We start from the raw sequence: 16,404 nt of genomic DNA, 5'->3' as shown, positions 1-16,404 counted from the left end.
GCAAACATTGTACTGGCTGCTCTGGGGGATATAGATGAGTTAGAAAGCCCAATTCTGGCCAATAGAATTAGAAAGGCAAATATTTAGTAATAAGGCAGGAGCTAGTTGTCAAGGAGCTAGTTAGTGAGGCATCAACCAGCAGCTGGCCTCTTCTGCTGCTTGTCAAGTTCCTGTTAAGTAGCTCCAGAGACAGGGGAAACTTTGAGGCTCTCCTTAAATATTTTTTACCAAGGTTGCTGCTACTGAACTTCTTTGATCATTAATTTAGCTCATGTCATAAGGAACAAATTGGATGAGTGATATTGGAAAGGTTTATTATTATGAGGTGCTCCAGAAAGGCTGATTGTGGAATGAGAGTCCCGCGCCTAACTACAGCGTGGTGAGTGCCTTCACAGTCAGCTGGATCACCGCTTAGCCAGTGAATGAGCAAGAGCTGTATGCCGGGAAGGTACTGAGGGAAAAACAGGGGGCAGGAGTTAATTGGACCTAGATCTCTGTCCTGACTTGGCCATCAGCTTTCTGTGTAACCTTGGGCAAGTCACTATTTCTTTCCAGGCCTCAGTTTCTGCCTCTCCATAATGAAGGGGATGGGACTCTCTGTTATGGGATTTCTCTGATTACTGACCAGGCTCACCATTCTCCAGGTGTCCGCTCCCCACTTCACTTTTTATGTTACTCCAGTCAAAATAGCCACTACCAATGCGGGGTGGGGGCGGGGTTCACGTCTTTAGGTTATTTCTGCGAACTGTTGGTGCAGACCCATCTCAGAACTTGTCAGGCAAGCTATGGTGATTTTGCCCAAATAAGGATACTTGATATGTATCATAAACCCAGAGTGATTATTAACATGGCTATACAATTCCTTCCTGCAGTCAATGAATATTTATTGAGTATTTGCTTTGGGCATTAGCACTGCTGGTGAGAACACAAAAATGAATAAGACATAGTCTTACTATCTTGTAGTATTGGTAAGACATACACAAATACCTATGAGAATATATAACATTTATACAAGGCTTGCCTTACTAGGAGGACCAAGCAGTGTACCAAGCACTTCCTAGGTACTGATTTGTTTAAGTCTTCCCATAACTCAGGGAGCTAAGCCCTTTTTTTCAGATGAGGAACCTAAGGCTCAGAAAGCATAAATAATTTGCCCAAAGTTACCCATTTAGTAAGTGACAGAGTGGCCTTATTCCAGAACTCATGTGCTTAACCACTGTGTTGCGCTGCTTCCTAATTTGATTCAAGACAGTTATGAGTTTGGTTTTAGAAGTGCAAATAAAGTGATATATGGGCCCAGAAAAGTGAGAATTTACTTCTCAAAGCTCAGCGATGGAAGTGTGTGGGCTTCTAGGTTAGGTAGACCTGGGGAAATAACTTCCATTAGCCTTAGTTGCCTCATCTGTAAAATGGGAATGCTAAGGGGTAGGATTACTTCATAGGTCTGAGGATTAAATGAGTTAATGCATGTAAAGCATTTAGAAAAGTGCTTGACTTGTAGCACATGCTCAGTAAATTTTAGCTACATCCTCCACCTCCTCCTCCTCCCCTTCCCCCTCCTCCTCCTCTGTGGGGACAGGCAGAGAGGAATGGGCTGCAACAGGATTGCACTGAGGCTTCAGTGGCTGAACCTGTGGGTTGAAAGTTGGGTTGTAATGAAAACACTAATTTGAAAAGGTACATCTGCCCCATTGCAGCATTATTTACAATAGTTATGGAAGTAACCTGCCTATCAACAGATGACCAGATAAAGAAGATATGGTACATATATACAGTGGAACATGACTCAGCCATAAAAAAAGAATGAAATAATACCATTTGCAACAACATGGATGGACCTGGAAAGTATTATGCTTAGAGAAATGTCAGACAGAGAAAGACAAATACTGTAAGATATTACTTATATGTGGAATCTAAAAAATAAAACAAGTGAATACATATAACAAAACTGAAATAGATTCACAGATATAGAGAACAAACTAGTGGTTACCAGTGGGGAGAGGGAAGGGGGGTGCAAAATAGGGGAAGGAGATTAAGAGGTACAGACTGCTAGGTATAAAATAAATAAGCTACAAGGATATATTATACTTGATCTTAGCCAAAAGGACAAGAAGCTATACAAGGATATATTATAGAGCACAGGGAAGATAGCCAATATTTTATAATAACTTTAAACGAAATATAGTCTATAAAAATGTTGAATCACTATGTTGTATACCTAAAACTAATACAATATTGTAAATCAACTATACCTCAATAAAAATTAAAAAAAAAAATAGAAAGTTGGGTTGTAAGTTGCCAGAGGGGATCCCTTTTTGAGTTGACTTTGAAGCAAGGTGAGCTCTATGTAGAGCAGCCAAATGAAAGTCACTAAAATATCTCCTTGCTTGAAAAGGTGGAACTTGATATTACTTTGGGGAATAGGACATACTTCATAGGATGACTATCACAATACCATACCTGGGAGGCAAAACCTCAAACCACTATCATGCCTTAACTCCCTGGATCAAGTGCCTTCATCAGATTAGCCCCGGCGGAGACTGGTGCTTTGGGGGAATAAGACAGTGAGCAGTTTTGATGGCTACTAAGAAGACAGGTGTGGATGGAACACAGCAAAGACAGAGCTGTTCCTTCCTAATCAGTTCCAAGAGGTCAGAGGCCAGAGCCCAAGGGTGGGTGGGGGACATACCAGGAAGAGGAGAAAACAAACATTGAATGGGCAACTCCTGTGGGCTGGGGCCTGTGCTAAGTCCTTTGGGGGCATTATTTTGTTAATTTCCCAACATAATAAGGTATGTACTATTGTTACCCTCATTTAACAGCGGAAGAAAGTTAAGCTCAGAGAGGTTAAATAACTCCCTCAAAGTCGCACAGCTAAGGAATGAGATTGAGGAGCATGATTTGAATTTGGTTGTTTGAAATCCCCAAAGTTGAGTTGTATTCTTTCTAACACAACACCTGGCTCACTCAAACTCAGAGGGCAGGGAGCCGGACACGTCAACCAAGTAGCGGTGGATGGCGGTGATGACATAGGACACTAAGTGGAACTGAAGAGCTTGTACCCAGCACCAAGGAAGGCAAAAAGCCACAGGTTGGAGTCACATAAGTCAGCTATCTCATCTCTGTCACCAACAGTACACTGAATCCTACCCTTGTCATCAGGAGTGCCCTTGAACTTGATTGGAAACTGAGTCATGAAGACCCCTGACCACAGGCCTGAGCCCCAGGTGCAGTGGTGCACTTCACGGCCACTGCTGCCTCAGGGCAGGAGGGTGGGGATGGCTTCCTGTACCTCCTCCCCACCCCTGGGAAAACACTCTTAAACATTTATTCTGCTGAGATTGACTCAACAGTGTAATCTTCCTGAACAAAAGACAGCACACATTTCTACCAACTGTGATTTATTTCAACAAGCCGTCTCCAAGTGCCAACTTTGTGTCAGGCACTCACGGGCCGCTATCATTCCAGTGACCTTCAAGTCTGGTGGAGACAGGTATGAAAACCGGTCGGCTGAATATGCTATTGAGATCAACAGGAGCCCACCGGGGTTTCAGAGTTGCATCCCTTGCCTCACGATCTTGGGTTCCAGAATGGGTACACGGTGGGTGGACCCTCTCCGCAGGCCCGCAGAGCACGGCATGCAGATATAAAAGGGCATGCCAGAATAACTGCCGATGACAGTTCCAAGCATCACTATGAGGAAGGAGACAAAGTCACGGAGGGCAAGACTGGCCTGAGAAAGTAGGGAGATGAGCTCTTGGATCTAGGACTGGAAAAATGGATGTCATTTGGTTAAATGGATAGAAGGATTGAATTAAAACATAGTTCTCTCACGTGGCCAGCTCTTTCAATCTTGCTCTACATGCCTGCCTTCTAGTTACTGAGAGTTGCTTGCCTTATATTTGTACTGGGCTTGCCTTTGTATGTTGTTCCCTCGTGTGTGTTGAAGACCAGGTAAGGTGGGGGAAAAAATCAGAGAAAAAAAGTAGAATGATGGAGTGCTCTAACCCAGCACTGTCCGATAGAACTTCCTTCAGTGATCAGAGGGTTCTAGTCTGTGCTGTCTAATACAGTAGCCCCCAGCCACAGGTGGCTACTGAGCAATTGCAATGTGGCCAGTGCCACCGAGGAAATGAATTTTTCATTTTATTTTAAATGTTGTTAGTATCTATCGTATTGGAAAGTGCAGCCCCAACCACGTAGCAAATAGCCCATACTCACCCTAGTAAAGGAGCAATTAAATGCGAACACTGGTTAATAAACCTAGCTACAGGGGCTCTCATTTGCAAACACACGGGCTGGTTCAATCAGGGTTGGGGGATCATGGTTCCTAAAAACCATCCTGCAAGAGTTGATTCCTGGATTTGCACAGTGCCTTCAGGTACATGATCTCATTCAATCCCATAAGAACCTTGAAGCGGGTAGTGCAGAGATGATCATCCCCAGGAGATCCGGTAGACTTAGGTGACAAGAGCAAGGCCCTACAGCAGATAAGGGTAGAGACTAGAGGTCTGGTGTTTCTCTTCCTGGGTGGAAGGCTCTTTCCAGGAAGCAGCACAGGGGAATGATCTCACGCTACCAATGCCCACTGCTCCCCCCCCTGGGCCTCACAGATGAAGAGAGATGCTCTGCTTCACCTGTCTCCGCCTGTTTCCTACTAGACTGGGGCTAACAGCGTCACAGGCTCTGAACAAGAACCCTGTTTTATTCCTTTTCCATTACCTTGATTTAGGCAATAGAAATCGTTTTGAAAGGTTCATTTATGTACTCAAAATTGTGTAGGGAGTACCAAGCTGTCCCAGGCATTGTTCTAGGTCGGGGAGACAGTTGTGAACAAAGCAGAGACCCTTGCTATGGAGCTGACAATTACGGTGGAGGGAGACTGATAGAAAATTGTGCACATACTAGATGGTTTTAACGTTTCAAAAATATGTTGAATCTACTGTGGTCTCTCACACCTTCACTGGCACACATACACACTGTCCAATGTATTTTTCGTGTAAATCTGGACTTGCACTTCAGGCATACAGCCTGGCTGGCTGAAATGTGGAAACACCTTCTGATTTGGTCTTTTAACATGTGTTGAGTGCCACCTATGTGCAGAGCCCGATATTGGGGACTTTAGAGAGATGCTGAAGAATGAGAATACAAGGTCCTATCTTCGGGGGTTCCCAGCACAGTGAAAGAGGCAGTCCCTTCTCTTGGGATCTCCCAGGCTGTAGGAGCTGACAGTCCATCTGGGAGAGCAAACAACTTCAGGACCCACTTACAAAGGGGAATCCCAAATACATGCAAAATGAATCCAGCCTAGACTGTTTGGAGTTAGGCAAATGGCCCCTTGTCATGATGATAGGGAAACAAGAGAGGGAACGCCATCGGGGCTGTTGCATGTCCCACCAGCAAGGAGGAACCCAGGGGCAGCCTCTGCTGGATTACTGTTATCCTGGCAAGTCTTCTAGATGAGATGGGATTGGAGGTGCTGCTGTAAGAAGGAAGACTCAGCTGAAGGTTGGGGTAGGGGCATTCCAGGTAGAGGGTGCCTCCTGGGGGATGGTAGGAGAAATGGGGCGCCGGGCAAGTAGGCAGGCTTGGGCACAATTCAAGTCCAGTTGAACATGCAGCAGAGAGAGGAGGGCCAGTGTATAAGGGTTTGGCTAAGTCCTTTACAGCAGCGCACCGGTGGGGAAGGACCGAGTCAGAAGTAGAGGGGGTGAGTGGGGGCAGCGCCCATGTTTCTCGAAGGCTGTTAAGGAAGCGAGGTGACAAAGGGTGAAGTGTGCCCCTCCACCGCCCCAAATGCTTCCTGTGTTTGAAACCCTTCAGGTCTCCAAAACCCTCTGGCCCCTGGCCAGGCGGGCATTGTCCGGGGAGCAGTTGTGGGCTGTCAGAGCGGCCTCGCAGCCTTTGTTGTGGGGCCACCTCGAGGTTCCCTCTCGCGCCCTGGCTCGGGCTGCCGAGTGCGTGCCGGGAGGGGGGCGGTGCGGGAGGCTCGCTCCCTCTCCCTCTTCCTGGCCCCCCCTCCAGCCCTCCCGATGACCACATGACCAAGTGGGCTCGCGGCCAAGCTACAGGCTACAAAATGCAGCCCCCGGAGAGAGCGGGGCGCACTCTCGCTGGCAGCCTGAGCCACGGGCCGCTGGAGCCGCAGCCGAGCAGCCAGCCCCTTGGAAAGAGCTTGCCGCCGCCGCCCCCGGAGCCGCCACGGCCAGCTGGGCGGCGCTGCCCCGCGGCGGGAGAGGGAGGCCGCGGGAGAGGGCAGGCGGCGGCCCGCCAGCCTGCAGCGCGGCTTGGGGCGCACCGCCTCGCCTCCCGGGAGCCACGCGAGCTCCGCGCCCGCCCGCACGAGCCCCGGCTCGAGCCTCCCTCGGCCTCCGGGCTCCCGGCCTCTCCGCCCCCACCCCCGCCCCCCGCCAGGGCCGCGCCGCGGCGGCCGAGGAGCAGCATGAATCTGCGGCTCTGCGTGCAGGCGCTCCTGCTGCTCTGGCTCTCCCTGAGCGCGGTGTGTGGAGGTGAGTGCGCGCCCTCCCGCTTGCCCGCGCACAGCTCGCCGCTCTCCCGGGCTGCCGCCGGCGCCCTCCCCGCCCTCCGCGCCGACCGTCGCGCGCTCTCCGCCTCCCGGGAGCCGGGCTCGAGCCGCGCAGGAGCCGCCACGCGCCGGTCCGCCGACTGACAGGGCGCCCGGGTCCGGGGACCAGCCGGCCGCGGGCACCGCTCTCTCGGGGGGTCTCGGCTCGACCTCGGGCGTCACTCGCCCGGCGCCTGGCCCCTCGTGGCCGCCCCTCGCGTTCCGAGGAGCTCAGGGCCGCAGGCGTGAGCCCCGTGACCCGCGCCCCGCACCCCATGTGGTGGAGGGCATGTTGGTGGGGGCCCGTTCCGCTCCCCTCATGGATCATTGGAGGGAACTGACCTGAGCCCCAGTGGGGAGGGGGCTGAGTTCCCGCGTTGAAGGTTTTCTGGCCCCTGAAGGTTAGGGGCCGCCCGCGGGTTCGGGGGCGCGGGCCACTGGGGATGATGTGCCAAGATGCAGACGTGACACTTGTTGCATAGGCAGGAGCGAGCGCGCGGCGGGGGCGGCGGCGTGGAGACCAGCTGTTGCTCCTTTCAGCCTGCATGTGAGCAGAGGCAGCCTCCCCTGGGCCGGGCCGGGCCGGGCCGGTCTCCTCCCTTAACCCTACGTCCTGGCTGGCCTGCTCTCCTGCTCTCACACAGAAGGCCCTCCCTGCGGCCTCCGTCGCACCCCAGGGATTCAGTTCTTCGAGATCCTGGCTGCGGCCTCCCCTCTGCCCCAGGCACGGGCATGCTTCACCTCGGTCCCCCGTCCCCCCTCACTCCAGGCACCAAACCAGGAAATAGCGCTTGACCTGATACCTCCATTCAGCTCGGGGGAGTGGGTTGGGGGGGGGGGCGGGAGGCGTCCTTTCGCCCCCACCTGTGCCACACCCCTACCTGGCATACTTGGCACTGGTGCTCCCTTGCCCTCCGCAAGCCTGGTCTGCAGTCACGCCCCAGCCACCCTAACCCAGGCTGCCTGTCCTCTGTGTATCAGTGTCTCCTGGGGCCGCCAGCTCCCACCTCCAGCTGCCACAGTCCTGTGATCTGTCTGTTACTGCTGCCTGCCTGGCACCACAGAATAGGAAGGCCAAGACCAGGTGGACTAATGCTATTGCCAGGGCTGGAGTCACAGGGGGGTGGGAACCAGGGGAAGGAGAGAGCAGGGATGCAAATTTCCCCGAGGAAGGGCCCAGGGCCCTCCTTGGTTCCAGACCCTCTAGGACAGGAGGATGTCCTGTAGCCCTGGAGCCTCTGAGGGGCCTGGCAAGGCTCCACTTCTGACTTTGTATGTCACCTCCTTTGTCTGTTCTCGCCTTTTGGCATTGCCCTGGCCCTGGGAGCCCTGCCTGGGTTCCCACAAATGCGAATTGGTTGGATCCAGCACGCCCTGCCTTCAGCTGGCTGTCCAGTGGGCTTTCTCTTCAGGGCCCAAACCTGGGGTCCACCACCTCCTTGGTAAGAAGGGAGCAGGCTTTTCTCTCAGAAACTCCTGTCAGGCAGGCAATGGCAGAAAGAGAGCAAAACATATGAATGAAGGACACTGCCTGGGGCATGCCCTCCGGGAGCCTGCCCTCCAGTGCAGTTGGCAAGACCAGACACCCACGGGACACCACTGCTGGCAGTCTGAGATGGTGCCTCCAGGGAAAAGGGAGTGCGTGCAGAGAGGGCATCTCAGAGGAAGCTGGGCCTTCCTGATCGGCCCACGTGGGGCCCCCTCCATAGGCTGTGGGAAGACCCTTGGCTAACTGGGACCACCACTCGGACCCTTCCAGAGTCCAGCTGCTTGGGCAGTACTGGTAAAGGGACAGCTGGTTTTAGGAGGAGGGAAATGCTGCATCTGACCCAGACCCTGCCCTTTCCCGCTTCACTTGACCCTTCTTCATCAGGTCACCTATTTCCACAGCCTGATTTGGGTCAATTCGTGGCCCTCACATTTTGTTTCAGCCTAGCACTGGAATCTTCCAAGGCTCTGCCTGCCTCTTCACCCCCTGTCCTCTCCTAGAGCTGAGGGGGTCACCTCCGTACAGGTGGCCACCAGCCCAGGGTCCAGAGACACATATCCTGTTCCTCCTGCCTCCTGTCTTGGGTCAGAGAAAGGGACCTCTTCTGAACCACCTTGCCCTTGGCCCAGACTTGCGTGCTCTCTCTAGCCAGAGTCCCCAGTCAAAGTTCCAGGCCTGAAACCCATGCTTCCTCCACAACACACTCTGTCCTGACTTGGAATGCACCCCCACCAACACACACAGACTCCTCCGCTGCCTCCTGACCTGGGATACACTTTGCTCTTCTGAGTCTGAGAGCTGCTGGGCCAGGGCCAAGTAGCCCTTGGTCTTTGAGCACCTCCACCTCTCTTTCTCTTTGTATCCTCCTCCTTCTCCCCTCCCTAGTCTGAGCTAAGGCCTGCAGTCACCGTGATAGCGTGGGGACAGCCTCCTGTACCCCTATGTCTCACGGAGGGGGCATCTCCACTCCATCCCCAGCCCCTAAGCACTAAGCACCCAGGAAACCTGAGTCGGGCCTCTCAGCAGCCAAGGACTAATGCAGGTGAAGCGGAGGACCGGGCTGCCAGGGCATGATGTGTCCATGGTAGCAGCACAGCTGGCATGGGAAGACAGTTCAGGGCACTGGCCCAGGGGCTGGGCAGACAAAGGAGGGGGACCTTATCCTCAAGACATGTGCAGAAGCCCAGAGCAGTGGAGGGGACATAGCCAGTGCCACCAGGGCACTTGTGTAGACTTTTAAAGCCATCACAAGACAGGTGGAACAGCGAGAAAAAAAAAGATGCTTCATTTTGAGTGAGGACGGCATGTTCCTGAAAAGTGGCACACACCTCTCTGTGCACCGGCAGGGCTCACGCTGCATAAAAAGCAAACCCTGTTTACCCCTGACTGTGGTTTGCAGTGGAGATGCTGTACCTTCATTGCTGATAGCACTTTGGTCTCTCTAGGCTTGAGACTCTATGTGGGACTGCCCCAGCCTTCCTTTAAGTAGCAGATGAGTTAGAGGAAGATATTTAAGTCCACTGGGGATGGCCCCAGTTTCTATAGGGGAATTCTTTTTTATAGCCGGGACCTTGGCAGTGATGAGAATCAAAAGCCTCTGATTTGTCCCTTTAGACAGGATAAAGCCAGGGTTTCAGGTGTCAGCTTATCTTAGGATGAGCCAGACTCCAAATCAAAAGTAGGAAACAGGTGGGCGATGGTATCAGGGTAGGGGAGGAACAGCAGACTTCCGGCTACGAGGACAGTGAGCCCCCTACCCAAAGGGATGCAAGATGCTAGGGGCTGCTGGGTGACTGCTCTCCAGGGCCTGATTGAGAGCTCGGTCAGCTTACAGAGTTCTTCTCTGTAGGCCTAGAGTCTCAATGTCTCCCTGGCTGGAGTGTGAGCCCAGCAGCCATATTCCTCATCCTGGCTCTGGGCATCCCCGACTCTTAGGGACCTTTACCCCAGCCCCCCCGCCCCAACTGCCACCACCACTCACAGTCCTGGGTGCTGAGCATTTGGAGATGATACCCTCCCCATCTGGGCACCGTGCCTCGCTTCTCCATGCCCACTGTACCTTGGGGGCCTAGCCTGTACCATTGGCCAACCCCTCCACCAGTAGTCGAGGTCATGGACGCAAGAACCAAGGCCTCACTGACAACTTCAAGGTCCTTGTGGTCCTCCCCTATTCCTGGCCACACCCTCAGCACAATCTTTTTCGCCCTGAGAGTTTCTCTGGTCCAAACTCCTCATCAGCATCATTCCTATCCTCTCTCAGAGGGCAGGACAGCCTTGAGGGGACTCCAAAAACAGAAGGCAGAAGCTGAAGCAGCTGGGGTGGGGGCTTAGTGAGGGGGCTTCCCTCTTCTCCCTCCCTGGCCCAGCCCCTTTGCAGGTGGCACCCAGGGAGTAGTCCTATGAAGGATGGACTGAAGCAGCCTCTTTGCCCCTCGCTGTACTACTGCCCCAAAGGGTGAATAAAATTTGTGTTTTCATTCTCATTAGGTGATGGGATTAGGGGAGGAGTTGACACATTAACCCTGAACAGAGCAGAAGCCTGAAGGGTGGCTGGTAAACTGAGAGGGCCTAACAGGCCTGTGACTTCTCTCCGGGAGGGAAGAGGGCAGAGGGCTAGAGTGTGCGTGGGCATGTCTGAGAGTGGAGAGCAGCAAGCCCCAGGGGCCTGGGCAGGGTGGGCCCTGAGGACAAACCTCGCCTGCTTTTGGCGCATGAGGAGGATAAATGCCTGGAAATTGTGTGCTAGTGAAGGAGGAATCACGAGCGCCAAATAGCCAAGGAAGGAAAGGGAGCGTGGGATTCTGGAAGCAGGGAGGAAGGAAAGGGAGAGCTGTCGAGGGTATAATTGGGGGGCTAGCAGCCAGTGAGTGGTTATATGGAAACTGTGAGCTGGTAGTGGAGATTCACAGATGGATGGAAATAGGTCTCAAGAGACAGGGATACAGCTGAAGGTGAATCCGATGGTGCGAGGAGAGGGAGACAGGAATTCATGATCACTGGCCTCCGAAGCTGTATTTCTGCAGACCAGCCCTGTCTGGGGCATGGCACAGGCACTCTGCCAGGCGGCCTCCTGCCCACCTCCATCGCCTCTCCCAGCTCTGCCTGCCTCCGACGGCTCGGCTTGTCTGTGGAGTGCCAGCTCGCTTGCTCTGGCTGGACTGCAGCCTCCATGAGAGGCTTCCCACATGCCTTGTCCCTCATCGCACCCCAAAACACCCAGCACCACTCGGATTCTGTCGGCAGGGCTTGATCTGGCATCAGGAGGCTTCTACTCTAAACCAAATGTGAACAGATGTAGAGAGGGGCCCCCTAGAGCAGAAAAAAAGCCAGCTGGGATTGGAATGGAGGGAATTTGCATGAGACACAAGATGAGGGTATGATCTGGGGATGAAAGGAGGTAGGGCAAAGAGGGTACCAACAATAGCAGCCCAGTCCCCTCCCTATACACTTGCTGCTTCAGGTGACCATTCACTCATCTGTATTCTCATTATTCGTGCAATATTCATTGGCCTCCAAATCTGGTCACAGGCTGAATAGAACCCACCATAAGGCACACAGAGTCACAGACACCCCCTTACCTCCCCAGCCCCCAGCCACACCCACAGGGAGGCTACAGGAGCAAGTGAGCCTCGAGATGGCTGAGCACTGATGAGACAGATGCCCAGGGGTGAGGTATGAGATCTCTAGGACTCAAAAGTGGGTCACTTGCATATCAAAGGATGTAGGAGTACAATGACATGATGTTCCAGATTTGCTTTCAGATACTTCCACAAAGAAAGAAATGGGCGAACTAAAGCATATGTAACTCCATCTGGATAACTGTTGAATCTGGGTGATGGGCACGTGGTGGTGGTGGTGTGGGGTTCATTTCATTGAAATATTCTATGTTTGAAGTGTATCAGTTGCAAGGGTGCAATGCGGGGTTATTGTTTGCTGTGCCCCAGCCGCATACAGGCAAAATGCCCCAAACTCACCCCTACCTCAGTGAGGTTCTAAACACAGAACATGTTTGCGCCTGTTGGAAACGTGAGAGGACTGTCAAAAGGACAGAAAGCCAGCTGTATAATTTGCAAGATGTTAGTTCCATTTGCCCCAGGACAGCATAAACATGGCAAATGGTTCATTGGTTGGAAGACAAGACAAACTCTGAGAGCACCACCTCATGGAGACATTCTGACCCCCCCACCCCACCCCGACCCCGGGCTCCCACCCCCCAACTCCCAGGGCCCCTGGCCTGTCTGCATCAGCCTTTCAGGATGACGGGCTTTCTCATTCCTGCAGGTCCCCTGCTGCAGACTTCTGACGGGAAAGGAATGGAGGAAGCCAACATCCGCCACCTGGTGCAGCCCAGAGGGCCAAGGAGCGGAGCAGGGCCCTGGCAGGGAGGTCGGAGGAAGTTCCGCCGCCAGCGGCCACGCCTCTCCCATAAAGGCCCCATGCCTTTCTGAAGCAGGTACTTGGGCCTCAGGTTGGTGGGCGGCACAAAAGGGGCAGGGGAGGAATGGCCTGGAAGCTGCGTGGCCCTGCTGCTTATTACTGGCTAGACACTGGCACCAGGCAGTCTCGACCCCACACACAACATGGGGGCTTCCTGAGCATCCATTTGGCCCCTGCAGCGGGGCCCAGAGAGGGGATTGACACACAGGGCCCATCTCCTGACTCCCCAGGAGTTGGATGCTGGCTGTCTTCCACCCTGCTGCCTGGGGTTGGGCAGGCCGGCCCCATTGGAAAGTTCTGGAAGTCCTGGGAGGCCTTGATGAAGTGGGGAGGGGTGCCCGAGGGTCTGTGTACAAGGTGCGCAGTGTGGATCCTCACAGACAAGGGAGGGAGGCAGAGGGCCTTGGGGGTGGCCTCCGGTGGGGAACAGGAACAGAAAAATCCAAGGTGGCCGCAAAATAGCAGGGCCTGAACCTGTCCCCAAGGCCTGGCCTGCTGTCCTTCATCCTGTCGCCAGGACAGGGCAGCACCAACTCAGCGGTCTCCGGCTTTAGGTTCAGGCTTGGCGGGGGGTGGGATGAAGGTGATCTCCTCTCCCATCCCGGGTGGTTCCTTTGACCTAGGACATCTCAGTGACTCCTCTCTGGTCATTTTTCTCTCTTTAGGACTGAAAGGACCCCACATGCCCACCCTCTGCGATTCTCTCTGCTCCGTAGATCCGTAGATCCATCTGCTTCTCTGGAGCCCTCACATCTGCCACTTGGCTGGCACACGTCTTAGCAGCTGATGGTCCCGGCTCTCCTTCCCCACCAGCCTCCCTGAAGGGGGTGTCCTGCCCCTAGTTCCGACGATTCCCCTTCTCAAGCTCAAGGATCCCTTCAGCCCCTCTTCCTGACTTGGGAGACCCTGCACTGGAAGGCTGTCCTTCTCCCCGGCCCTCGCCCTGCTCTAGTCCCTACCGCTTCCAGCGAACACCCTAACACGGAACCCTCCTCTCAGCCCTTCCTTCCTCAGGTCTGCCATGGGGGCTGGGTGGAACCTCCTTCCTTCAACAGGCTCCAGCAGACCCCTTCCCCTCACCTGCAGAGGGGAATGGAGAGCCGAGCCATGGGAGACTCCAGTGAGAGGGACTGGGGCGTTGGGATGCTGACAGGGTGCCTTGGAGGGCATTGCAAGGGGGCGTTGGTACTCCAGCGGCAAAGGGCAAGTGAAGCATTGGAGGAGTGGAGGAATAGCTACTGTGGCCTCTTCCTCATCCTCGTGTTTGGCCCCAGTAAGGAAGAGGCAAGGAGCAGGGCCATGGAGTACACTGTCACTTCTCTCACCTCTCTGTGTCCCCTAACAGTCCCTCCCACTCACTCCCATTCCCCCACCCCCGCCCCAGCTAGTTCAAGCTCCAGCTCAGGAGGGGAGGGTACTGGGCCTGAGGTGGCTCTATACCATCCCAGGAGCAAAAGCCAAGCAGGACGATTGTTTTTGCCAAGAATCACAGCCAATCAGAGCCAAAGGAACCTTGGAGATCACTTAGCTCCACCTCCTTATGCAAACTCCTGCAAACGAACTCAGGGGCCTGGAGAGGGATGGTGACCCGCTCAGTGTCCCCACAGAGCCAGGATGAGGGCCCAGGGCTCCGACTCCCACTTGGTGATGTCCTCTTCCTTCTCAATGATGCCTTTTCCAAACTCATTAAGTGCCTTTTCCTGGGGTTGGGACCGGGGATGGCTACGAAGGGAGGGGCAAGCCGGCTTTGAACTGCCCCCTGGTGTTGCGGGGATGGAGCTGCTCCCTCCTCCCTGGCCAGCCCCCACTGGTCCATTTTCCAACCTGGCCTAGAAAGTTCCCTAACTGCCCATGGCCCCCATTCCTGAAACGCGGGCAGACCCTGGGTACTGCCACAGTGGCAGCTCAGGCACCGAGACTACCTTTGCAACCCCAACACTGGTTTCCAGGAGTCAGGTGGTGGCCTTAACCAGTTGGACTCAACAGCTTTCCCTTTGTGTTAACCAGACCTTCTCTCCCAGCGGCCTTTCCTTGGGGAGGGGGTGGGGGAAGAAGAAGGGAGGGAGAGAAGGGAAGGAGGAAGGAAAGATGGGAGGAAGTGTAAGTTTGAGCAGACTTTCTTCTCAGAGGCCTCCTGGGAAGGAGAAAAGGGAAGACAAGAGCCTGATGACCTATGCATGGGTGGGATCAGGGGGACTCAGGGCCCCCCAAGTCCCACAACAACCCCATTTGCCTACCTGCTGCACCCCCTTCCCTCCGCTGCTGCTAACGCTGCTGCTGCTGCTGCTGCTGCTGCTTCAAAGCTCACCCTGGGGAGCCAGGCTGGGCGCCCGCCACCCCCCAGTACCCCACAGCCCAGAGTAGGGGCCAGCCAGTGCCCAAAATGCCCCTTCTGCCCTGGATGCCTCCACCGGGGACTGGGCCTTCTTCCCCCCCACCCCCATCTCCTGCCGCTGATACCAGATGCCCAGCCCCACGGGGAGGGTGCGGGAGAGGGGGAGGGATGGCTGGGCAAGTCTGGAGACACAGGGCAGAGTGGGGCAGAGGAGGTGCTGAGGGGCTGTCTTATTTAAAGTGGTTGTTTATGATTCTTATACTAATTTATACAAAGATATTAAGGCCCTTTCCATTACAAAATCGTCCCCTTCCCATAACTGTGTTCACTGTGTTTGTAAAGATTGTTCAGTGTAAATATGTCTTTATAATAAAGAGTGAAAGGCTGACAATTCGCCCTTACTCTTGGAGGTCAGGCTCAGGAGGGGCGCTCCTTTCCCCTGACGTCCATGGTCATCTCCCCGCCCACGAACTTCACGTGCAGCGAGAAAAGTGCCTGCATCTGAAATCGGTTCCAGGTCAAATGGCTTCAGACTAATTTGCCACAAACTCACAAAAGGAATCTCTATGCTTAACGACAAGTTCACAAAAATGCAGTCCACTTTTAGGTGTTTTGGCATCTGTTTGAGTGTCCTGATTTTTTTCTTTTGCACTGTCATTTAAAGGATTTTTAAAAAGCAATTTATTTAAGAATATTCTGACTAAAGAAGGGATTTCTACTAAAAATGGTTTTGTATCCTTGGCGCGTGTCTTCTATTTTTATCTACTTTTGAACAGTCTTGGGACTTTTTAGCCAGTTTGCCTTTCTTGAGAAATGTTATGTTTCCTGCAATAAATACATTTGGTCATGACTTTGTATATATCATTTTCTATTTCACGAAGTAGAGTTGCTTGATAGCCTGAGAAATAAAATGCAAGGAGTTCGATGCAGTTCTACCCCATCTGTCTCACTTCTTCACGCTTGTTGTCAAAATGCCAATATCCTGGAGAACATTGGGTACATGCTAATTTGGTTAATCAACTCATTAGGTGCACACCGGCATACACAATCCAAAGTAAAACCCAGTGAGGAGATAGGAGTCACCCAAAAGGTGCATTTGATAAATCTTGTGGGAAATTCTACAGATCTGACAAGTATTTAGTTCTAGAAATATACAATTTGAACAAGGGTCTTCAGACACTTGCTAAAATGTCATAAAACTGCTCAATGAAAGATAAAATAGAAGATGCCACCCACAAGCACACAAAACAATCTCATCATTGACAAAATGTTGCAGATTGTGACATAGTGATTTAAAAATACATTATGTTGGAAATGCCTCTGAGGAAAATTGGTACAAAATGCCGTCTTTCAAAATTACTACTTTGACTTTTAGACAAACTGGTTTTAGGCAAGGAGTTTTGGGATGAGCTGGCTTTATGCTGATTGGTCTGTTACCGCCTTAATCACCCCAAAGTTCTAATTTCACATGAAACCAAAGAGAAAGGGGTGGTGGCAGGGCAGGACAACTTAATACTGACCCATTGGTGTGTAGCCCTTCAACAGTTTGCAGAGCCTTTTAAATTTTTTTATTTCTTG

At 53.1% G+C, this 16,404-nt stretch overlaps 1 protein-coding gene across 1 annotated transcript; it reads left to right on the top strand.

The window, feature by feature from the left end:
• Positions 1-6,096: 6,096 nt before the first annotated feature.
• Positions 6,097-15,755, top strand: APLN (apelin). The gene is made up of 3 exons (XM_074359070.1): positions 6,097-6,509; positions 12,336-12,507; positions 13,157-15,755. The coding sequence occupies exons 1-2, from the start codon at positions 6,443-6,445 to the stop codon at positions 12,500-12,502; spliced, it is 234 nt and encodes a 77-aa protein (XP_074215171.1). The 5' UTR covers positions 6,097-6,442; the 3' UTR covers positions 12,503-12,507; positions 13,157-15,755.
• Positions 15,756-16,404: the final 649 nt, after the last annotated feature.

This window comes from Camelus bactrianus, chromosome X (assembly GCF_048773025.1).
Source record: "Camelus bactrianus isolate YW-2024 breed Bactrian camel chromosome X, ASM4877302v1, whole genome shotgun sequence".
NCBI classification, from domain to species: domain Eukaryota; kingdom Metazoa; phylum Chordata; class Mammalia; order Artiodactyla; family Camelidae; genus Camelus; species Camelus bactrianus.
Note: the sequence above shows the minus strand (reverse complement) of the source record. Positions and strands in the feature narration are given on the sequence as shown.

What these genes read in the sequence shown, in the direction of transcription:
- APLN (XM_074359070.1), top strand. Translation starts at nt 6,443, where the DNA reads ATGAATCTGCGGCTCTGCGTGCAGGCGCTCCTGCTGCTCTGGCTCTCC. An exon ending in CCTGAGCGCGGTGTGTGGAG is followed by an intron (nt 6,510 to 12,335) that starts GTGAGTGCGCGC and finishes TCATTCCTGCAG; the next exon opens with GTCCCCTGCTGCAGACTTCT.